Here is a 24714-nt window from a genome sequence, read left to right as displayed (position 1 = left end):
TTACAGATGAGAAAATAAAGGCAGAAAGAGACTGAGGAACTTGTCAGAGATCACACAGGTAGGAAGTGGCAGGGTCAGGATGGGAAGGGAGCATTCTGACTCCAGAGACTTGCTGTCACTCCCTGTATCACACCACAGCCATGCTGCTCAGGCAACTGGAACTCACTTGCATAGTTTCGGATAAAACACAAGGAGGACTCATTCAATCTTCGCAGTTGAAAACCGTGACAGAACCTGCAGGGAGGAATTGTTTGTGCTGTCTTAATAATTACCACCTCCCAGATGTGAGCCAAACCTTTCCCTCTACAAAACTCAAAATCCGAGTTTGATAAAATGTTTCCCAAAGGTCCTTCTTTAGCAGTGCCACTGGGAAACTTAGCTACAGTTCTTCTTGAAAATGTTTTCCTACTACGTAGGAATATTTGCAATAAATTATTGACTGTACTCTCAATCCCATGCAGAGAAAGTCAAAGTAATATGTATGATAAGCAAGATAAAATAATCTCAAATAGCATTTTCTAGTTACAATGTATAGACATTATCTCTGGAGGACTACATTTTCTGCACATGCCAAACAATAGGAGGTCACTAAGAATCATGTGAAACAAGAAGATGGGATTGAATTTATTTAGTTCCAAACAACTAACGCACTGCTCGTATTTTGTTGGTTAATTGCTGTTGAGTAACACAACTCCCCTTATGAATTAAAGAAACTTTATTTTACTTTCTATCTAAAAGGATTAATGGTTTACTACTAGTTACTATTTGATGTAGTACTTAAGGTTCCTCAGGGCTAATGACTGGGCAGGACCTACTGTATTATTCCAGGCCAATCATTGCTCAGTCATCTCTTTCAAGGAAGATTCTAACCAATAGGAAGAAGCCTAAGATTCTGAGCTGAAAGCTAAGTGCCTCATATATGCCTGGGTGATGCTGAAGCAGGTTACGCTTCCAGAGAAAAGGCTCCGGTGGTGAGTTAAACATTTCTGGGCAGGGTAAAATGCCACTTAATATTATGCATAAAGTAGATTCTGAGGAGTGGAGTAAGGGCGAGGATATCAAGGACGATAGAGAGAAGTGGGATATTCCATAAAAACTGAAGAGACAACAGAGTCACTTAGGATTTCCCCAGGACAGGTTACTTGAGAGTTGACGTTGAAATTTTTTAAATTCAAATAAATAGTTTTATTAATTTCAGGAGAGAGGCAAGTTTTTGTACCTATCTTTTTAATACTTTCTTGGAAAAGACAAATTTTAAGGTATAAATAAAAGGATATTATTCTAAAGAAAGAATGCGCTAAGATGGGGTTATGCCATGGATTTTGAAAATGATTCAATACTCTGCTTATCTAAAAGTCACATATAAACTTCTCAGTGAAGATTCAGAATATTTAATTAAGGGGAATCAGAGAAGCATGGTTATTTAACCTAAATATCGAATACGACTTTACTGAGGATTGTGATTTATGTCCTTACCCTGATTAGTCATAGGTTATGTTTAAGACTTTATAATGGCATTTGTAAAACAGACAAATTTTTGAGCAAATCAAACATTTTGAAGGCAAGTAAGAAAGCTGATCATTTAGAGCAGTGGTTCTCAACTTTCTGGCCCTTTAAATACAGTTCCTCATGTTGTGACCCAACCATAAAATTATTTTTGTTGCTACTTCATAACTGTAATGTTGCTACTGTTATGAATCATAATGTAAATATCTGATATGCAGGATGGTCTTAGGCGACCCCTGTGAAAGGGTCGTTCAACCGCCAAAGGGGTCATGACCCACAGGTTGAGAACCGCTGATTTAGAGGGACATCGTCTTTACAGTACATATTTTTAAAGTCTACCAAGAATATACTTTTAGAAGATTAAATATTTTCAAATTTTACTTATCATTTAATTATATAGATATCAATCAAAAAATACCTTGCAGTTTCAACATTTAGTACTGTCGATGAACTGTGTTTCAGGCTAAGAATGTTCTCATCAGCTCTTACTGTACTAAATCAGTAGTTATATCTTTTCTGAAGTCTTATTGAATTCAACTGCACAGAATCTAAGCAAATACTACAAACACAGGTAACAGTTTAATGACTCTATTGGAAATTCGGTTTGCTAAATCCCTGGTTATTTATCCTGGGATTTAATTACTCAGGTGATTAAGGTTCCTGGACAGGTACTTTTTAATGAAATTAACTCAAAAATATATGTCTTGTGAAAGAACACTGTTCCCTCACACCCCCATTCCTACTTAAATATATTTCTATTACTTGGACCAAGTTTAATTTTCTTTTTCAATGACAGCTTTGAAGAACAATGTGAAGACTGAATAGATAATACATCAAGAATCTACTTATTGAGATCTTCTAACAAAAGCCAGGAGCTCCCTAATGTAAACACATTAGTGTTTATTTGGAGGAGGAAATATATAAATTTTTTTAAAAAGCAATAATAAAATAAATAGCTTAGTTCCCCCCACCAACCCCCCCGCCAAAAAAAAATTTAGTTGGAAGATGTCACTGAACAATTCTTCCAACGTATTTCTGGACTCAGCGCCCAGTAATACCAATCGCTTTCAAGTTAATGTCATAAATGAGGGCCATGAGAGCAGTGCCGCTGCGGATAACAGCGACCCTCCCCATTATGAGGAAACCTCTTTTGGGGATGAAGCCCAGACCAGATTCAGAATCAGCTTTAGGCCTGGGAAACAGGAGTGCTATGACAATTTCCTCCAAAACGGAGAAACTACTAAGACAGATGCTAGTTTTCATGTTTATGATTCTCACACAAACACATACTACCTACAAACCTTTGGCCACAACACCATGGATGCTGTCCCCAAGATCGAGTACTATCGCAACACCGGCAGCCTCAGCGGGCCCAAGGCCAATCGACCCAGCATACTTGAAATTCACGAGCAACTTGCAAAGGTAAGTTTAAGAGAACAAGCAGGTGTCCTCCCTTCCTCCTTCAGGCGATTTCCTGTTCTTTCATAGCACTAGGAATGTAGAAGCGTCCAATGACGAGGTCTGTTCCAAACTGTCCATCTTACTTACACGACTGTCCCTCGTTCCCAATAAGCAGAAAATACACAAAAGAGTCCCACAGATATTTACTGACTGAGGAAAGAAAACTAGAGAATTGACTCTGAAAGTTAGGCAATATGTCCTCGGTTGTTTACAATTGTAGTCTACTCGATTCACACTTGGTTAAACATGTCAAACTGAATACTAAGCTGATTTCACCTTAAGATGAATGCTTCTACAACAGTTGTAAAAAAAAAAAAAATCCCTGGTGCTTGCTGTAGTTAATTCTGTGGTACCAGCCTTTATGCGCATGGGTATTTTCCATATTCTTTAAAGAGACAGCAGAGATTTATAAGATTCAGCATTTATCCCTCCCTCTTCAAAGCTTTGCCTGAGGCTCCCGAGTGCACTTAAACATATAAAAGTAACTAAATTAAATTTAAGTACAGAAGCAGCAGATGTGGCTAAACTTTTTATTATTTAAGGAATATAGCCACAGTTCCCAAATCTGCCAGAAACATAAGGCAGCACTTTTTCTAATCTTGTAGCAAATCATTTGTAAGCTTCGTCCATTTCTTCTTCCATAACCTGCTCTAAAATATGTTGATGCACTTTGTCTTCCTGGTCTTCGGGAACACATTTGGGAATGAATATCATTCTTTGTCGATATAATCACTTGCTAAGAAGAATAATTAGCTGTTACATATCCAATATAGTTTACTCTTGCCCAAGTGTTGAGATGAGGGAAAAAATTGGTTGGAACAATTTCTTTCACATTCATTCATTTGTTCAACCATTTTTTTTAAATTAAATGATCACCTAATCTGGGAATTCTAGGAATACCAATCTCATGAAAGATGATAATAAAGGTGAAAAGCTCCTTTTAGTTTCTGCTCATTCTTCTTTTCCCAAGGAAACCCATTTCCAAAACTTGTTCCCCGTGATTGTATAAGGTCCCTGACTCTGGGTTCTACAACCAGAGACTGAGTGATTTGCGGGGGAAGGGGGTGGAGGGGTGAGGGTGGGGGGTTGGGGGGGGGGGAACAAGCCCATGCTCTGAACTTTGTCTTTGTACGTGTCTCCTCTCCCCACCAAACCTGACTTGTTCTGTGTACTATATCTGCAACACTTTGTTACGTGGCTGTTTTCTTTATAGGAATATGATTTAGACTCTCTGAGATATTAATGCTGTAACCAAGAGGCGTTAGCAATGTGGCAATGTCATACAAAGTGACAACCCCCCAGACGATTTTTGAGAAGAGGGCAATTTGAAATCAGACCGAGGTGTCACTTTCCTTTTCTACTTGCGGGAAGAGGAGAGAAGAAGAGAAAAAAGGGAGAGGGAAGAGGGAAAAGAAGGCTAAGAAAAGAGTGTACAAGGGGTTTCCAAAATGTGGGAGGGGTAGAAAGAGAAATTTAGGGCATTATAAAGAAATTTCAATTCATTTTGAAGTAGTAAAATGAGCCAAAGTCCTCTTTAAAAAGACCTGAAATTCCATTCCACCACACTCTACAACATATTTTTTAAAGCTGCTCCTTCATAAAATTGTGATCAAAATTTGAAAATTCTCATTCACCCCCTTCCCCAACTTAACAATAAAAGAAAATAAATTTTAACTCTATTAAAAAGGAAATGGAGTAAACTCACATCGTTCTTAGGACTGAAATTCTGGAGAGAGAGAAAAGTAGCTTATTTACAATTTCTAAAGCTGTAACATGTAAATCTTTATACACAGGAAGAATAACTCAGGGGGAACAACGTTGTTAAAAAAAACCCCATCTGATTCAGTAGAAATGCAATAGCTGCATTTGACAGATGTGATAGCTGGGTTATCATATTCTTTTTGGAAAGATCAAATGAGACTGAGGACTTAACTTTGACTCAAAGCATTTTTTTCTCACCTACAAAGGAATGGCGAAGTAAGTAAATTAAAAGTTAGGTTTAGGTCCCACGCCCTGACTAATCATTCTGAATTAAGTTACTCTTTGTATGAACTTGACCCTTACTTATTTAGGGTACTTCATTTTGATTAAATCATCCACAAGTATCTACAGGGCCAAATTGGGAGCAGAATTCAAGTACAACCACAGCAACTACAGTGGGCACATTCCTGTAGCCAGGGTCATTGTAGCACCACTAAAGTTGTAGGGATAAGTCTGCCTTCTCATGTGTTCTACCCCTTGATATCCTTTGATTGCAGCGCCTTCTTCAGTTCACCTCTCTCCTTCCCAGTGAATTTGCTACTACTATTTCCCCGGCTTTTCTCTGCCCCACACCCCCAAATAAAAGATGAAGCCCTGCGATGTAATGTAATGTAACTCTACTGCCACCTCCTTGTGGTCCTTTACATTTTTTATGGTAGTTTCTCAAATCCAACTAGAGGAAACATCATATGATAATATTCAGATAAGTCACAGATTTTTTGTATGCAAAAAAATTGTAAATGATAGTGTTTACTTAATTTAAAAGTGGAAAGGAATTGACATATCACTTGTTTGGTGATCTTTTTGTATCCATTATTATATTGCTTTAAAAAGCCTTTTAAGAAGGGTACATTTATGCTAAATGGCAAAACATATTTAGTCAGAAACCAATTGGATTTTGTGCTAGTTGTGGTTATAATTCCCAAGTCAGAAAGTAAAAATACAAGTTTGTCCTAATTGATAAAATAAAAAATAAATTTGAAAGATCTTGTTTTAAGTATCAATCTTAAGTGAAATTCAAGTAGGAGTAGATATTGACAGAATTTGTTAGGCCAATGATTTGCTATCATGATTGAAGAAATCCTTCTTATTTTCTGTATAGTATAGAGTTAAATGCCTATACTGGTGGTTATGAATTAAGGATTTATGAAAACTCTAATTAAAAGCAGAAAAAAGAGTAGTGCATCCCTTACTTGCTCTACAGTATTATACAAGCTACATAACTTCAGCTGATCTTGCAAGATGCTTGTGAATACTAATGTTTATATGCATATAAAGTCTAGCATATTGCCTCCAATGGATAGAAACTCAAAAATGTTGATAACGATTATGGTAATTTTTATACTAGCTACTAGCTAATTTAAAATTTTTATTTAAAAAGTAAACGATACATCTATCCAATATTTAACAAGTACTAAATATATTTAATGAACTATCTGTTATCTAATGTAACTCTTTAGCTATTCTCTTCAGGGGAATCATTACTGAGAGTTTCTTATAAATCCTTCCTGAAATGTTTTATGCCTATACTAATATATATATATGTATATATATATATTATATATATATATATATATATAATTTTCTGTCCATATTGTTTTTTCAAACATGTATTAGGACATATTTTACACATTCTCTTGCATTCTGCTGTTTTCACTAAACAATATACTTTGGAGATCTTCTCATATCAAAACATTTATAATGATCATTATATTATACATCTAGCAAAGATTAATTTAGTATTTTTACTTTGTAAAAACAATCCCACTTCTAGTATCCACCGTAATTCTTATGGCCATCTTTTCATGGAACTCCTTTTCAGCCTTACTAACTACCATTGTTAGCATTTCAGAAAAAACATAATTACAAAGGAATCAGGAAAATACATAGCCTTTCTATCAAAATCACTGTTCTCATGTCATTGAAATATATTGATTAAGAAATGTATAAAATACTATAAAAATAAAAATAGTATTGTTAAGGAAACCAACTGTTTAGAAACTGATTCTAAACAAAGTCCACAGAATGACTTCATATGTGAGTCATTAGATTGTTAGCAACTAAAATAAATGTATGAATAAAAGCATTAAGTGTGACTCTGATTTGTAATAACAAACTTTTTACTGAGAATTATTATATATATATGATATATGTATTTCAGGAAGAATGTTCACTTTTAACAAATTCTCATTCAATCCTTATAACAACTCTTCAAGTTAGGTACTACTATTCTTTTTATTTTATAGATGATGAAAGTGTTATAAAATCCTATGGACCTTAGAAAACGATGACTTAGAGAACTCAAAACTTCCAAGGTCAAAAAACCCTCTTATTTCCTTTTTTAAAAGTTATTTTTATCTTGAAGGTCACAGGCTGAGAAGTTGAATCCATGCCTACAGGACTCCAGAGCCCATGCTCTCTATTACATATTTCATCCTCAGCCTACTCTCCCATAAGCCCTTTGCCTCAGCTCATTCCATGGCAATGGAATCTGGTGGAACTTGGGCACAAGGAAGAAACCACACCTCAGTCATGGGGTGAGCAGGAGATCCCAATTCCTTCTTATTTTGGGGACTGTGCCAAGATATTATGTTGCTTCCCCTACAGAATTAATTGCAGATCTCAATTTTCATGGTCACCATTAAAAGCATTTATTAGCTATTTATTTATAAGAGCTTCTGTATAAAGCAAGTTAAAGAGATTTTAAAATTTTATAAGTCAAATAGCATTGCTATGGATAGAAATAAAGGATATGTAGTCAAATTAAGCATTAAACCACAGAAGTCAATGTAGAAATGCTTATCTTCTGAAAAAGGACAATTAAAATGTACAAATGTGTTCCCTATAAAACAACTTTTTCTAAAGTGTTTCAAAGTTCAAATTTGGAACTTTAGCATTCAAATTGGAGCTATTATACATATCGCCAAGCAAATAAAATAGACATTAAAATTGAGGCAATAAATGCCTTTAAGGCCAGGAATGACCAGAAGCTACCCCTAAAATATTTGTTGGAGTTAAACTGCAAATAAGGGCTCATTCTAATACCTGTCGCGTTTGTAGTACCCAAGGCCACACCGGGAGCTCTTACTATTAAAATACTCTATGGGAACAAACAAACAAAAGATTAATTTTCCATTATAAATTGTTCAGTGATAGATAGGAGTTCCTTTAAAGTATACTTGGAAAATACTAAGCATCATTTCATTTCATTTTCATATTCTGGTTTATCATGGTTTATCACATATAGCTCCCTGTTGGCCCAAGTTATCAAAAATATGTCCATTTGTGTGTGAGCCATGTGTTTTTCAGATGTAGTAAAAATACTGTGACTATAAATTGTTCCATTGGTATGAGTTAGAGGCATAGTCTACAGTAACTTTTAGAACAAGAAAAAAACCCTCTTTTTATTTCCTTTTTTAAAATTTATTTTTTATTATAATTAACTATATCACATTAGCTTCAAGTCTATAATACAGTGATTACATATTTATATACCTTATGGTTGATCACCAGGATATTACCCTACAGTTATTATGATATTATTGACTATATATACTATGATATTACATCCCCATGACTATCTTTATAACTGGCAGTTTGTACTTCTTAATACCCTTCGCCTTTTTCACCATCCTCCACACCCTCCCATCCGGCAATCATCAATTTGTTTTCTGTATCTATGAGTCTGTTTCTGTTTTGTTTTGTTTATTTTCACAATTTAAAATATCCCCTTTTATCACAAAGGGCTAGAAATGTACAAACATAGTAATATTGGTTATTAAGATATACAAATGTGATTAGAATCATGTTGTGTGTTTTTTTAATTCTGAAATGAACCTTAGGAATTATCTGGTCCTTAGGAATTCATTTTAAAACAATCCAGTGACAGCAGTTTAAGAGGTCTAGGGGAATGATATTGGACATATGTTGATAATTATGGAAGCTGAATGATAGGTACATGAGATATATTATTCTCCCTATTATTACATATGTTTAAATATTTCAATAATAAAAAATACTTTAAAATAATGGGGAGGGTATCATGTAGGCCTAAATATTTATGAAACTACTCAATGATGGTCTAAAGCTTCTACTGTCCTGAGATTAAAGGCTAAAAACTTGAAAACGTATCTAGTTAGAAGTTAAAGAATAAATACGTTATTATTTTTTCATTTACCCCTTAATCTGTATACAATTGAAGCTTTACTAGTTTATTAGTATTAGGGGAGCAAAGTTTGTTTCAAATGGTCTTATTTTCCTTCTTTCTTTTTAACGCACTTTATTTTACCTTCTCTGAATACTTAATGCACAGGTAAAAACTCTTAGTAAATAAATAATCATTCCCTAAAGCTATGCAATTTAAAATGCATTTATAAAGGTTATGGGTCATCATTTATGGTAATGGAGTGTGAACAAACAAATTAACTCCAAGTATGAAGGGAAAAAACTGGTTCCAGGCAGCAAGCATAAAACTTTTATTAGTCTTTGAGTTGTTGGTCCCAAGAACATGCAGGAGCCAGGAGTCTGCTTGCCACAGCCACCGACCACCCACAAACCCTCCCTCAAAGTCCTGTTCAGTACTTTATCATCATTGCTGTTTGGGCTTGCAAACGAGGCATTTATTAAGAAGGGAAACCAAGTTTTACTTTGCCATGTCAGAACAGGAAGATAGCAAACAGAGAAAAATGAATTTGCCTTCAAGTAAACTACTTCAAAGTAAAATTTCCAGAAAACCCAGCGGACGTATCTTCATTTGCAATATCCAGGAAAGGTTAAGTAACTCGCTGGGGGACACACCCTGAATTAATTGCATAGCCCAAACTGGATTCCAAGTCTTCTAGTTTATATGGTGCAGCAGTTTCTCAACTCTGGGAATGAGCAGTGGAAATAGATTCTGTACTTATTAAATTTACTATCAGACCATTAAAGTCAATAGAAGAAATATATACATTGCAGGGGTTTTCCCCCTCTAAGGTATAAATATATTTAAAATTTTGAAACTTTAGCAGGTTGAACATATTCACCTAAGGGAGGGCTATATTTCTTACATTGATGGAATAGTTGAGAAAATTACTGCCTTACTAATTTCCATATATGATGATTTCCTTGACATGTCCTATAGAAGATTCTTTTTGCTTTAGATAGAGAGATAAGTTAAAGAACTATTAAACTTGACTAGAAGGGCATCAATCAGAAAGATATGTTCATTTAAGAGGAAATATTAATATTCTATTCATCCTTTAACCTACTTTGTAAGATTTTTTTTTACAGCCGTTGGTATTCTCATTAATCCAGATCTAAGGGTCACAGTTACCCTCAGAGTTCATCAGAGAGCAAAGCAATTTCCTGGACCAGACCCTCAAGTTCAGGTTTAATCATAAAACATGGGTTTTATTCCCAAGACTGCCTTTGTAAAGCAAGTGATTAAGGCTTTGTCTCATGGGATCCCCAATTAATCCAGGAAAAGGAAATTGCCTTTGCCCTGAATGAGTAACTGCTGATGGTCTGGCCATGGGATCTTTTTTTCCAAAGCATATTAACATTTAAATAACAATTTTAAAAATTAATTTATTTTCCAATTATATTTGACATACAGTATTATATTGGTTTCAGTGTACAACATAGTGCTCCGACTTTTATACCCCTTATGAAGTGATCACCCATCTGACACTATATACAGTTATTACAATGTTATTGACTATAGTCCTCATGCTGCACTTTATATTGCCATGACTATTTTTATAATTGGCAATTTGTACTTCTTAATCTGGCCATGGGATCTTGATTAACTAGATTATTGACAATGTTAAAAGTTTTTTCTCAAATTAAGTCAATAAATGAATCTCCTAACCAAATAATCTCTTCAACTGTCATGGACATTTTAACACATTTCTCAATTCTCTGTTCTCATTGATTTTCCAATTGTAGAAAATGAAAGTTACATTTGACCCACTCAGCTGCCTTATGTTTGCAGAATCCTTTCAGGGAGAAGTTGAATTTTTAATTGACTGGAGAACAACCCCAACTGTTTCACCCATCTACCGTGTGGGGTTCCACAGCTGTTAATGAATATTTACATTGCAAGTATTAGAAATATGATATTCTGCAGAAATTAAGTATATTTTTAAAATTTAAGGATCCATATCTGAACCCATGTTATTTTACTAATTTCTTTTTACTTTTTTTAAATTAACTACTGAAAAATTGTGAATTACATGCATGACTTGCATTTGTGGCTAGAACACAGCGCCAGGTTCTGCCCTGCTAGTTCAGCCTCCACTTCCATGGACTTCCTTCATCCATATCTTACATTGATGTAAATATATGCTGTCGACTTTCAATGATCTGTGCAAATAGGGACTTAAAGATGCTTAAGATATATACTCCAGGTAATTCATAACTAAATTTAACTATTAATTTGTATCCTTTTTTATTCAACCTTTTCCTTCCAGTGCTGTCTTTAAATAAAATAATCTGGCTTGGGATTTATTCCTTTCCTCTCCCTTTTGAAATGTGGCCTGTACAAAGGAAAGCATGAGAAAGGGAATACCCGATAGGGGAGGAAGAGAAAAGAAATAGGAAGCAAGAACGGATGAGGAACTAAGTTGTCTGCTCTTAAGTGATAGATATCAGGTGACCTTCAAGTCCCCTTTATGGATTCAGTAGTGCTTGTCAATAGCTTGATGTATAAGGCCCGTAGCTGACATTGAGGAGAAATAACCAACACCACCATCTTCTTTTCAGTTTAGTTGACGTACAATAACTTTTATTGTATTATATTACATTGGCTACCCAAGTGTCACAGTAGTATCATGAAAAAAGTCTTATGCGAGAACAAAATTGGGAAATATCCTCACTTACATAGAGAAGTAAAAAAAATATGCTGGAAGAAGGAGACAAGAAGTCAAACTCATTTTGAATAAACAGCCTGAATTAGAACCAGTTTACAGCGTGTAGGCTAATGGTACACCAAAGCTCAAGCAGCAAGAATCCCTGAACATGGCAAGGGCAAGAACTGCGATGGCCCCCAAATAAAGTCTTTATCATTAATATGGAATATTTATTTCATTCCAGTTCCATTTTAGGGGGCAGGGGATACCTTTGTCCAAGACCTCTTAGCTGGTAATGTCAGAACATACCATTCCAGGCTTAAATAAATTTAAAACATTTAAACAAATAAAGTTGTCCTTTAATAATAATTAAGCGCTAAATTAAAAGACTTCCCTAATGGTCTCAAAACCCTTACTGGGAAAGACAGATTTTGGGAAGCACAATGGGGTATAGTCTAACCATTACAGAGTCAGGTAGGTACCCGATAGGCTAAATTAAGTGGATGCTTCTGAAATTAATAAAAGTCATACCTAAAAGATAAATTAGGGAGTTATTCTTGAGAGAAACAGAGCTATTACCTCCCCCACTGAATTCAGACTTTCTACTAATAAGGAAGGTCTTTTTCAAAGTTAGGTCATAGGAAAAATAAATTAAAAATAAATAAATAAATAAATATTTTAAGCTTTTTTATACTACTTCTCATTTCACACTCAGCCAATCTTTCTAATTATGAGACTTCTTTCCTTCTGTGCAATACTAATAGCACAGCCCACAGTTCTCAGGCAAAGGCATATCTCATCAAAAAGAAATTTTTCCTACAGGAATAGCATTCTTGTAGCCATACAATGCCTTTAAACCTTTTTCTTAAAAAGAAAAAAATCTGTATCCATTCATTGAATCTTCTTAAAGATACTCTGACCTGAGTAGAGAAGTTTTATCATCGTTATTTTAGATGAATAAAATGAATCCCAGAGAAAGTAATGGAAGGAAGGCCAGGTACTCTGTTTTAGTGAAGGAAGCTTAACTTTCAGGTCCTCTTACCAAGTCTTCTTCTCAAAGACCCTCATTCACTCTTGATAGACTTTCCTCCTTTTATTGCATCCCTTCTTCTCTCTTTTGTTCCTTTTGTGTTCTAAACAAATCAAAAGCTGGTCATTTTCCTGTAAGGTAATATTCTCACTAGTAGAAGTGGTGCACAGATTGCTCACCACACCTGTCATCTTGGTGCCTTCAGCTTGCCAGGGCAGACATTATCTTAAAATGTCTAGAATTATATTTTTTGTCTAAGTTTATGTCCATTGTTTTGATTTGCTCTGAAATTTTTATGGAAACGTGTGTTTGTTGACCCTATACTATGTCTTTGCTCTCTGTGAAAATGCAGAATGTGGCAGTGGCCCCAGGTTCAACTGACAGGGTTGCTAACGGTGATGGGATGCCTGGAGATGAACAAGCTGAGAACAAAGAAGAAGAAGATAAATCCGGGGCTGTGAAGTTCGGATGGGTGAAAGGTGTGCTGGTGAGAAAGCTCCTCTGTTTACAAATGAAAATGATCCATTCAATGTTCTAGTAGACTGTTAACAAGGCCTGAACACCAGGGTTACAAAGACCTGTGTTTGGCCGCACTATCACTTCTCATGTCCCTTTCAACATCCTTCCATCCACAGGTAAGGTGCATGCTGAATATCTGGGGTGTCATGCTCTTCATTCGCCTCTCTTGGATTGTTGGGGAAGCTGGAATAGGTAAGCATTTTCCCCCTTTCTTATATAAAGTTTTATGTCAATTTTAAGTTCAATAAGCAGTCTGTGTTCACCATTAATGCTGAATGTGAGATGAAGGTCACAGAAGAGCATTTGTACTCTCGCTTTGCCTCTTAGACGTGTTTGTCAGAGAGGAAAGGTGAAGCATTAACTCCTGGGAGACTGGAATTTTCCGGTTTGCCAACCAGATAAATGCTCAAGGAAATATTTCTACATGTTCATAGAGTTTTAGGTGTACAGGTATAGAGATACACATTCATATTAAATAATAGTATTCATATTTGTGACATACTGACATTTATCAGAGTATCCCCCTTATGATTATTGGCAAAACTTCACTAAGTAAAAATAACTTGAGGAAAACAAGTGAAAATGTCACCTGACTAATAAAAATGCTGAATTGTTGAACATTTTCCAAAGAAAATAATTCTGTTCATTTCAGGTATCAGCAGTAATAAAACAAAGGTTAATAAAGTATTGCCAGATGGAAGCTTACAGTGATAGATAAAACAACTGAGATCATATATATAGCTCTTGCTAATTTTTCTAAATGGAAAATGAATGTTGTTGAAATTATTATGAGTGATTATTTAATGTTTAAATATTATATTCTATTTAAAGTATTATTTCCTGTGGCAAATCTTTTTATTGAAAGTATATTAATAAAAAATTTATATAAAAATGTATTTGAATTTTATCAAAGTTCCTGATTTAATGTGATAAAAATTAATAATGGTGTTCTACTCTATATATGGAAAAGACATTGTGGATTCACTCTTAGGGAAGACTTACAAATCATTAGTATCAAGAACATAGACATTTGGATATGCCTTCAGATACTATTCCAGAATGTATCTCACTTCTCATTCAAAAGGTACTTGGTCATTATTTAATACCTTTGCTCCTCAAAGCACATTCAGAATCATCAGAAGACTAACTTGGAAAAAAGAAAGGGCTGGGTTGTAAATTGAAAAACTGGAACCTGTTCCCATAGTTTTTCCATGTTTCATGTTTGGCAACTGCTGGGTTCCTGACAAAGGGCTGCTTGCTGGCTTTATGATGCATGTCAAATGAATGCTTACAGCCGCAGGGTCCCAACTAAGTATATGCCGTTCCATGGAAAATCTGCATCTTAATATTGCCAAGTTTTTGCTCCAGGGTTTCATGCAAAATTAGGTTTCTAAGGGCAGATTAGTAACTTATTGAGATCATCAAGAAACATTACTTTGTTTGGAGGTGTGAGCATAGCCAAGGGCAAAAGTAATTCTTTTTAATGCAATTTATTTAACATCCATATGTTGGGCTATAATCTGAACTTTAATCAGACCTTACATTACTCTTCACAGTCAATCCAGTTTCATGTTTATTGCAACACTGTAAAAGGAAGAATCCTATCTTTTGCTAAACTGCTTATCATGCTTTCAGACATCAGTCTCGTTTTAATAAAGACCTTTTACTTAAATAGTTCAATCCTACTTTAGAAGAGATAGAGTTCTACCTACATGGATGTTAAAATAAATTTTACACTACCCTTTCTTTTCATTCTCAGACAATAGACTTTAGTGAGTAGTAGAAACTTATTACTACGCTTACTCAGTTTTACTGGCCTTTGCTCTAAACTTAAAGCTCAATGAGTTCATTAAGTCACCACCTGGGTCCCATTTGAGTCCCCTTAATTGGGTAAGAAAAGAAACAGTACAAATAGTTTCTTTTTGCTTTGGGGATAGCTTGGAGAAGAAACCTGAATACTCTAAGCCCAGACCCTGGGAAGAAAGCCAGAAGAAAGCTGGAGCCAGGAGTAACTAACTATAGCCCTTAGGTAACCATTCTGGAGTCATGAGTGTTGACTGTCTTGTCCCCAAAAGCAAATGGTAGAATGAGCCAATAATGCCATCTCCTTGTGCTTCTCTGCCTTGGAGACTGAGGCTGGGGCCAGATAATTTCCCCTAAACTTAACTGTCAGGCAGGGAAGAAGGGTGTGAAAAGCAGGTATGACCAGAAGCAAGTAATTTACACTCTGTGAGGGTCATTTTCTCATCTAAAAATTAGGGAGCCGGATTAATGGTTTCCCAATCAATTCTTTGAAGATAATGCTAAAGAACCTTGCCGAATAGGCAGGAACAAATTGAGACAGGCTGAGGATAGTGCAATAGTTTTCAGACTGTGGGGTGCATAAAAATTACCCGGGATGTTAAGTTATAAAACTGTAGAATCCAGGGGTTCACTTTGAAAGATCAAGCTCAGTTAAGTATGGGCATTTTTAATCGGTGCTCCAGGCATATTCTGAAATAAATGATTAGATGACTGTACTTTGAGAAAACTATGAGCTAAATGTTCTCTACTTTACTTTTTAGCCTGGGATTTTATGTTTGTGAGAGAGAAACAAATCCCTCCACTGTTTAAATGAATAAAATTTATTTCAGGGTTTCATATGGTTTACAGAAATGTATGCAATGCCAAAGGATAAATTAAGAATTGTTGGGAAAATAGAGGCAAGGGGAAAACTGGGGTAGGGAAATAAAATCAGAGTAGGTTTTAATACTCTGAAATGCAAACTATATGGTTCTGTATAGTTGTTGGGGTGAGCTAAACATTTGGTCAAGCTTATTCAAAACTAAATCAAGAGCAAAATGTTGTGCAAAAGAAGTCACTTTTAGAGGCACAAAGAACTGAGGCTACGTAGTGATGAAGAGGTGATGCTCACCCCAGGAAGCCTGCAGTAGATGTAAAAAATGTAGTGCAACTATTTCTTAGAACACCACACTTACGAATGTACAGGTGCCAAAGCAATATGGTCCGAGTTTGCATGTTTTACCCATAGTTAGCCTCTTCCTACTGCACCTGGAAAAAGCCCTGAGACCTATGGTAGAGCCAGGGTGTTCCCGTTTCTTCCCTTAATCTCCCTAGACTTCCATTTCTCCTGGGGAATGTCCAGAGAGATTACAACCTCTCTTGGCTGATTACCCTTCTAATCATCCTTGGAACTAGAGAGTCTGCCAACACTTATGGAGGGTGGCAAATTGTGGGAAGGCAAATATATGGAGGAACTAATAGAAGATAAGTTTATGTTCCTCTGGTACTAATTCCAGCTGGTAATGGTGTAGACTTGTCTCTGGCACCTTTACAAATTTATGTCCTGTGTTTAGGCAAATAGAGGGAAGTATCTGCTTCTTTTCAACTACCGTTAGCTCAAAATAATCCTTAGCTGAGGGCACCCTTGCCTTCCTTTGAATTCTGGTTTACCACTCTCTCCCTCTCGTAATCATAGACTTCTGTACCATAGATCCTGGAAGTCAGCTTTCTTTATTTTATTTGTTCTTTGTATTTCTCATGTTGTCTAACACATAGCTGGATAGAGAGTAGGCTTTTAATAAGCAATAGCTATTATGACTATTGTGGATCGGATCACAAAACACTGCCACTGATTGTGGACTGTGTTCTATGTACAATGCTGGCCACTTGACACATGCATTCTTTCTCATTTCAGTGCCATTTTGGCTCAGAAAATTAACTTGTTAGAAAGCACATAGCCAGTGAGTGAAAGTAGTTCAATTTGGTTCTTTCCATATCACTTATCTGCCAGATGAACAATTTGTTAGATTGTATCTAATTTCCCACTCCTATACAACCACATGTATATAAAGAGATAGTTACCTGGAAAGATGAACATTTACTCTTTAGTTATATTAACAGATTGGTATTGTATAGACCAGTGGTTCCCAACCTGTGAGTTGCGACCCCTTGGGCGGTCAAACGACCCTTTCACAGGGGTCGCCTAAGACCATCCTGCATATCAGATATTTACATTATGATTCATAACAGTAGCAACATTACAGTTATGAAATAGCAACGAAAATAATTTTATGGTTGGGTAACAACATGAGGAACTGTATTTAAAGGGCCAGAAGGTTGAGAACCACTGGTATAGACCAATTACTATGTGTATAGGTGTCTTTAGAACTTCATCATCATCATCAGTGAGTGAGGTTCATGTTAAATTTTGACCAGCCATAGTTGCTTCATTGTGTTCAACTTCACACTCCTCATCTTAGCTCTTGAGTTTGGAGGATCTGTGCTACTATTGACAGAAAACTTTAGAACTGAGCACTTACTCTGTGGCAATTGTTAGGCCACCTTGTTAACGCAAATGTGGTCCTTTGGTGATTCCCCTAGACTTGCTGCTTTTTATGCAAATGACCTAATGGATTGTTCCACCAATTAATTGCCTTTATTTTTCCTCTCTCAACTGAGGTCTTGGTGTGATTATCATCGGCTTAGCCGTGACAGTGACTGCTATCACAGGTTTATCCACCTCTGCTATTGCCACAAATGGATATGTCAGAGGAGGTAATTAAACTTATGACCCGCATGATCATTTGTAAGGTAAAGGCAACACAGGCTCAAATAGTTCACCACTGACCTTTCTGGAGTGTTTTTAAAGGTAATCCAAGTTTCTCCCCCAGCCCTTCCTCAGGCAAGAGAGATGCAAGAAGAATGGGGAAGATTTAACCTTTGTCAACCCTCCAACTTTCTCATTCATTCCTCTCAAGCAAGAGAGAAGGTCAAATGTCATGTTTTCTCTTTTCACAGCCAGGATAGTTTCTCTCCCAGGACATCAGCACAAGTCAACGTTTCCTTTCCAGGGCTGCAGTTTAGATTGTGTTTACTTTTGGAAACCATCCTTCATCGTAATGAGCAGTCCTCTGCCTTGATCTGTATGCCAGGCAAACCAGTTTCTCTTTAGCACAAAGGAACTCCGTTGTGGCCCAAGGCTTGGACATGAAGGCTTAAACAAAAGGCCATGCAGTTTGTGGCCATACGGAATCCAAGGAAGAAAAGTAAAATGTGCTATCTTTTATCTTTCATTGCTAACAGGTCTTGGAGTTGTCATAATTCTTCTTTCCACCATGGTAACCTCTATTACTGGGTTGTCAACTTCTGCAATAGCAACTAACGGGTTTGTGCGTGGAGGTAAACTTTCTAAGATATCTAATGCTCTCATCACTTACTACGGGTAGGCAAAACTTTTTATATACTTTTTTTAAATGGGAACAAGGAAGTAGCCCAATGTTCTTGAAGCCTGGCTAACTCTTTGGATGATCTGGATGCTGAAGGAAACATGAGGTACTGTGAGTATAGACCTGGCCCACTTCTGGCCAGCTGTGGTCTCTTCTCTAATGGACTCTCTGGCACATTGCAGGTCCCGGTTTCCAGATGCTCAACTTCTTGGGCAAATGGTTTATTTTTCAGGCTGATCTGCACTCCTCTTCCTGGTGTTTCTTGGAAAATCATTCCTGGACACGGCTTTCATTTTAAAGTTTAGTACATTTCAGGTGTTTCCTGGACCTTCGTGGAATGGGATTCTTTAGAACATTTCAGGTTTCTCATGCGGAGACTGAACCTTCTGTGACAAGAGGCAGACTGCTGCCTCCTGACGTACTGGGGACTTCTTGAAGTACTGGAGCCAAACACTTTTCTTGGGGGATTTTGCAGGTCTTGGAGTCATCATCATTGGCCTGAGTGTGGTAGTGACAACACTCACAGGTATTTCTATGTCTGCCATTTGCACAAATGGAGTAGTAAGAGGAGGTAAGCCGATTCATTTACCTATGACTGCAAACTTGGTTATGAATTAACATCTAGAGTTGATTTAATGTTGGAAGTAAAAATTTTATATTGATAATTAGTCTCCAAAGCCTTAAAATAAGACAAAATAACCCAAAATGTAAGGAGTAAGGCAGCGTTCTTCTCAACTAATATTAAGAGATCTCCAGAAAAGATTTCTTCAACCCATTTCCAGTGATTGAACATGTTTGCAAAGTAGAGCGTGACCAGGTGTCTAGAAAGAAGCCATTTCTTTGTGCCTTGGACAAGCCCTGTTGGCTCTCTCCCAGGTCCCCTGAGCATGAGTCTTCTCCAGTGGCCCAGCTGTCACTGCTGAAACTTCCCACTCTGTCTTCAGAGTTTTCCTCAACACTATGCTTCCAGTGTCCAACAGCTATGAGAAGATCTTTAAAAAGAAAAACAAACAAACAAAAAAAGATAATTCTTTCAAATTATCCAGGAACAAGCAGGCCTAAACAGAAAACGAAGTGCCCAAAGTTGATCAATGTCCTAGCTTCTTTCTTCCCCCTTCCATTCTGCTTTGGTTCCTCGGGGTTTCTATTTGGATATCTTACCCAAGTCTCCCCACCCAAGAGCTTCTAGAACACTGTGCTCCCCACAACATACCTCCTCTCATAATTTCTGTGTGGCTCTCATTTTGACCAAGCCTAAGTAACTGGCTAGCCAAATTATTTAATGTACTATGGACAAAGGAAATAATGGGGATTTGCCCCACTTAGATAATAGGTTACATTTTCAGAGAGGACTTTGACCCCTTAACCCACAGGAGTGACTATAGTGGAGGAAATTCCGTTTAAGTAAAGATAATTTGTTTTGTTTTTAGATACGTTTGTTCAATGTCATTTCCCTACCAATTCTGTCTACCTCTAAGACAAGCTCAGTATAGGAAGTTATTAATTTACTATGGTCTGTGATAATATCAAGTTATCCAGGCCTCTCAACATCTAGTCTTTTTTACCTTCACTGACAACTCTCAGTACCCTTTAAGCTCAGTATTTCATGTGCACAGAAGTACACAGCCATATATAGAGCTACCTTTTCAAGGTCCAAGGGAGAAGTAATTGTTCCAAGCCCTCCCTACCTTTCTTCCCATTTGTCACCTCCATACACATAGAGATATTTGGCAATAATCATGCCTTCTTGAACTAAAAACATTAAAAAAAACAAGTATGATTTATAGAGTGGATAATACACAGAACTATACAGATACCTTTTTCACACAGCAATTATGTACCAGAAAATTATAACAGAAAGAGAGTTAGAATAGCAATGATAAACTTCACCTATTTCATTTTCTGCTAGCCCTGCCTGTTTTTGGAAATTTCAGATATAAAATTTTACTTGAGTTACATTATTGATTTGAACTTTTCAATGAAATTTTATAAAAGACAAAGCATTTTTGGTAACATTTGCTGTATTCTTGTTTGTAACATTTGTGTTTAATTAGGTTTCAATAAGTTGGATTTTAATGAGTCAGGATAGCTCTATTGTAGATAATATACAAAGTGCAAGGAAGGTTTAAGCTATTCATTAAGGTGACAGAGATTCCTAAAATTATTAAGAAAATATAATCTTTTTATTAGAACAATTAATATTTTAAATGCTCTCAGATGTTCAGAATTATTTTCCCATATAAACTAAATCCCTTATAAAATAAATAAACTAAATTCCTTAGCAGTTCCTCATGTAAAGCATGTTGTATCTGTTTCAGGTGGGGCCTACTATCTCATCTCCAGGAGCTTAGGGCCAGAGTTCGGTGGGTCTATAGGCTTGATCTTTGCTTTTGCCAACGCAGTGGCTGTTGCTATGTATGTGGTGGGATTTGCTGAGACAGTGGTAGACCTTCTTAAGGTAAGTAAAAGCTCTTCTATTTTTATCCAAGCAAGATAATTTGGCTTAATTTGCTTTTTCAGGGCACTAGGGCATATTATTATGGCAAGATGAGAAGAAATAGATTTATTCTGCAGAATGTGGAACTTGGATATAGTTGAAGAAGCCCTAGGCTTGACATTAAAACTGACTTAAGCTAGAGCATTGGCCTGCGGATTGAAGTGTTCCGGGACTGATTCCAGTCAAGGGCACGTGCCTCGGTTGCAGGCTCTTCCCAGGCCCAGGCCCTGGCCAGGGCTTGTACAGGAGGCAACCAACCAGTGTGTTTCTCTCACATTGATATTTCTCTCTTTCTCTCTCTCTTCCACTCTCTAAATATCAATGGAAAAATATCTGGTGAGCATAAAAAAAAAAATCTGACTTAAAATCCTGGCTCTCACATTTACCAGCTGTTGGACCAATCCCTCTAGTCATCTAAATCTTGTTTTCCAAATCTTTAACATGGACTAATACTCTTCTATGCATTTTATAGAAATGTGGTACAGATCAAATGAAAATAATGTACATGAAATACTGCATAACACACAGTAAAAAATGAGTAGTATTATCAGCAGCAATATAGTAGTCCCACCCTCTTTTCTGAGGGTATGTTCTAAGCCCTCCAGTAGATGCCTGAAACTGTGGATAGTACTAAACCTTACATATACTATGTTTTTCCTATACATATGAAACCTATTATAAAGTTTAATTTATAAACTAAGCACAAGAGATTAACCACAATAACTCAATAAAATAGAAAAATTCTAAGAATATGCTATAATATGTTATATAAATGTGGTCTCTCTCAAAATACCTTATTGTACTGTGGTCACCTTTTCACTTAAAGGAAGCTCTCTACAACTTTGACTTCTCTTTGGCATGTCCGAATTGCCAGCATCACTACCCTTGCACTGTGAAACCATTAAGTAGAATAGGTGACTTGAACAAAAGCACCAAGATATCGTGATATTTGATCTGATAACCTAGAAGACTACCGTGTGACTGACAGGCAGGCAGGTAGTGTATACAGCATGAACACACTGGACAAAGGGATGATTCCCATCCTAAGTAGGACAGAGCAGACAGCACAAGATTTCATCATGCTACTCAGAACAGCACTTAATTTAAAGCTTATGAATTATTCATTTCTGGAATTTTCCACTTAATATTTTTGGACCACGGTTGACCATGGGTAACTGAAACTGTGGAGAGGGAAACCACAGATAAGGGCAGGGGGACTACTGTATTACTATTATTATTATAGGTTTACAAAGAGAAAGAAAGTTCAAACATTAGAATAACCCACTGCAGAAAACTAGGCATTTCCTAGTTTAGGTGCCCCATCTAGGTGGTATATATGTGTGCATGTGAATTAGCTGGTATATGACCTAACTTCTAGTCCTCTTTCTGTGGTAGTGATAGCATTCACTGAGTTGAATTGGTAACAGTATATTTATTTTAAAATTAGGTGAATAAATGAGTGGGTCATACAGTTCATAAGGTATGCTCTTTTCAAGAGATGCATTGCCTGCTTTGTGTAGTTTGTTCTTTAATTGAATAACACTTATATTCCAATATTCACTTTGGAAAACACTAATTTTTATTCCTCTAGAATTTCTCTGACACACAAAAATAACTAGTCATTCTTCTGAAACAATACATGATATGTGTATCTACTCATACTTTTAGTGCTATAATAACTTCTAAAGCTGTAATTAGAATTAATCTCTAAAATGTCCAATTCCTAACTTTGGCTATCAAAGGCCTGTTATCCTAGAAAAGAATAATGTTAGGTTCTTTATCTTCTCAAATTCATGAGCACTTCATTTTTCCATCATCCTGTATGGCCTCAGACAGTAGTATATAGTATCTCATCTTACTGTTAAATGATACAATAAATACACAAGGGGAAAAAAATAAAAGCTCCATCTCTAATGATTTTTGTGATTTTTCCCCCAGGAGAGTGATTCAATGATGGTGGATCCAACCAACGATATCCGGATCATAGGCTCAATCACAGTGGTGATTCTTTTAGGAATTTCAGTAGCCGGAATGGAATGGGAAGCAAAGGTGAATTTCACAAAATGAGGTTATCAACAACCGATGGTCAGGCCTGGAACAAGTTGCAGGGACAGAAGGAGGCCCATATTTTAAAAGAATTGCTATTATTACTTGCTATGGAAAAGTTGCAAGTTAGCGCTAGGGTGGAACACCAAGCCCTCAAAGCATGACATCTAGGTGGTCATGACTCACAGCTCACGTATGACATGATCAGATCAGTGCTTTGTCCTTGTTTATGTATCATCACAGTGATACAACCACCACGGTTGGTGCCATCTTCATGCCCAGATCCCCTTATGATCATAGCATCTGTCCATGCTGGCAGCCTGTGTTTCTCCATCACACCCCTGGTAGCCCCTTTCAAGGTGGCTGTGGGTGCTGAAACTCAAAAGAAATGGCAAATGTGTTGGGAGAAGGTAATAGAAGCAGAAACTATCATTCTCTGAAATCTAGTACTTCGGTAGCAAATTAGAGGGCATCACAGGCCTTGGAACTAGAGAATACCTGGATTTAAAGAGTAGTGAAACAGTTAGTAAACTTCTAAATGATGGGGAGCATGTTTTCTGATTGCTTTGTAACTATACAGTGACTGGTCTAATTGAAACTGAACTTACATACCTGGAGATGCAGTAACGAGACTACTGATGCTCACCGGCTAGGAAAAGATGGCCAAAGCCTTCCATTTATAGAAAGCAATAGGAAACATTTCTACATGGCACTTATTTATGGATTAATCATTCACACATTAAACAAAAATTGATTAAGTACTTGCCCTGGGCATTCTGCTAGGCACTGGATATTCAGCTCTGAATAAAACAAGCACAATTCCTACCCTAGTTGAATACATGGTCTATGAGGATCTGAGTAATAATCAAGGAGATAACAACAAGTACATATAACATGGTAAATTGTCAAAGTACTATGAAGGCAATAAGCAGGGCACTGAGATAGAAAATAATGGGAAATCTACTTTCAATGGCTTTATTCCCTGAGGGCGGCAATATAGTTTCATGACAATAGAGGGTAGAAGTTAAAGTTCTGCTGTTAGAATGCCTAGATTCAAATCTAGTTTATAACCATATGACCCTTAGTAAGTTGTTTAATTTATCTTTATGACTCAGTTTTTTTTATCTTTAAATGCTGATAATACTACCTACTTCTAAAAGAATACTGATAAAGTTAAATGTGCAGTTGTTATATTATAAACCCTTGGTGAATGTTAGCTATTATTGATTTAGCTCCAGTGGTCAAGAAAGGCCTGTCTGAGGAGGTAACTAGGATTGAAAGGATAAGAAGAAGGAAATAGTTCTGCAAAGAGAAGTGCCTTCTTAGCAGAGGGAACAGCATGTGGAAATGCCAAGTCAATAAACACCCTGAAATGTATGGGAAACTAAAAATAGACAATTTGGCTGGTCAACTTTGCAGGCTGCTTGTGCTGGGAACACATTGGCAAACCAACATCAAATACACTAAGTGTCCAGGGAATTCTATGAGTCATTCTGTGTTCTTGTACTTCTGCAGTTAGCACTGGGGGTGGGAGGAACCCATGGAGTTCTGCCTAAAAAGGAAATAAGCTCTATTAATGTTAAAAATTTGGGTTTCACTTATATTCCTGAGGACACTGCAGTGAGTTACCTACCTAGTACTTAGAATGTTCTTGTAATGTCACTTTCAAGTGTCCAAGCACATACTCCCATTGAAAATGTAATATGTATACTCAGGTCAAATAAGGCTTATTAAGATGTCATTCCATCAGGATCTACTTGTTACCTACTCTGGGCAGAAGAGTCTCAACTGGAATAATGAGATAGAGTCTTTCATCAGGGGAACATAACTTTCATG

The 24714-nt window shown here is 36.5% G+C and overlaps 1 protein-coding gene across 2 annotated transcripts in view; it reads left to right on the top strand.

Moving 5' to 3' along the window:
* Positions 1-884: 884 nt before the first annotated feature.
* Positions 885-24714, top strand: part of SLC12A1 (solute carrier family 12 member 1) — an 86451-nt gene continuing 62621 nt past the window's right edge. The window contains exons 1-7 of one of the 2 annotated variants that reach the window (XM_070423402.1): positions 885-971; positions 2303-2928; positions 12941-13075; positions 13224-13299; positions 18811-18906; positions 20654-20793; positions 22771-22881. In XM_070423402.1, the coding sequence (XP_070279503.1) occupies positions 2512-2928; positions 12941-13075; positions 13224-13299; positions 18811-18906; positions 20654-20793; positions 22771-22881 (975 nt within the window). In that variant the 5' untranslated portion in view covers positions 885-971; positions 2303-2511. Of the gene's footprint in view, positions 972-2302; positions 2929-12940; positions 13076-13223; positions 13300-18192; positions 18289-18810; positions 18907-20653; positions 20794-22770; positions 22882-24714 lie in introns of both variants that reach the window. The other variant, XM_070423397.1, reaches the window with a different exon arrangement.

This window comes from Myotis yumanensis, unplaced genomic scaffold, assembly GCF_028538775.1.
Source record: "Myotis yumanensis isolate MYYU_CA2020_CCGP unplaced genomic scaffold, mMyoYum1.0.hap1 SCAF_1, whole genome shotgun sequence".
In the NCBI taxonomy this organism is placed as follows: Eukaryota; Metazoa; Chordata; class Mammalia; order Chiroptera; family Vespertilionidae; genus Myotis; species Myotis yumanensis.
This window is presented reverse-complemented; position numbering and strand designations above follow the sequence as displayed.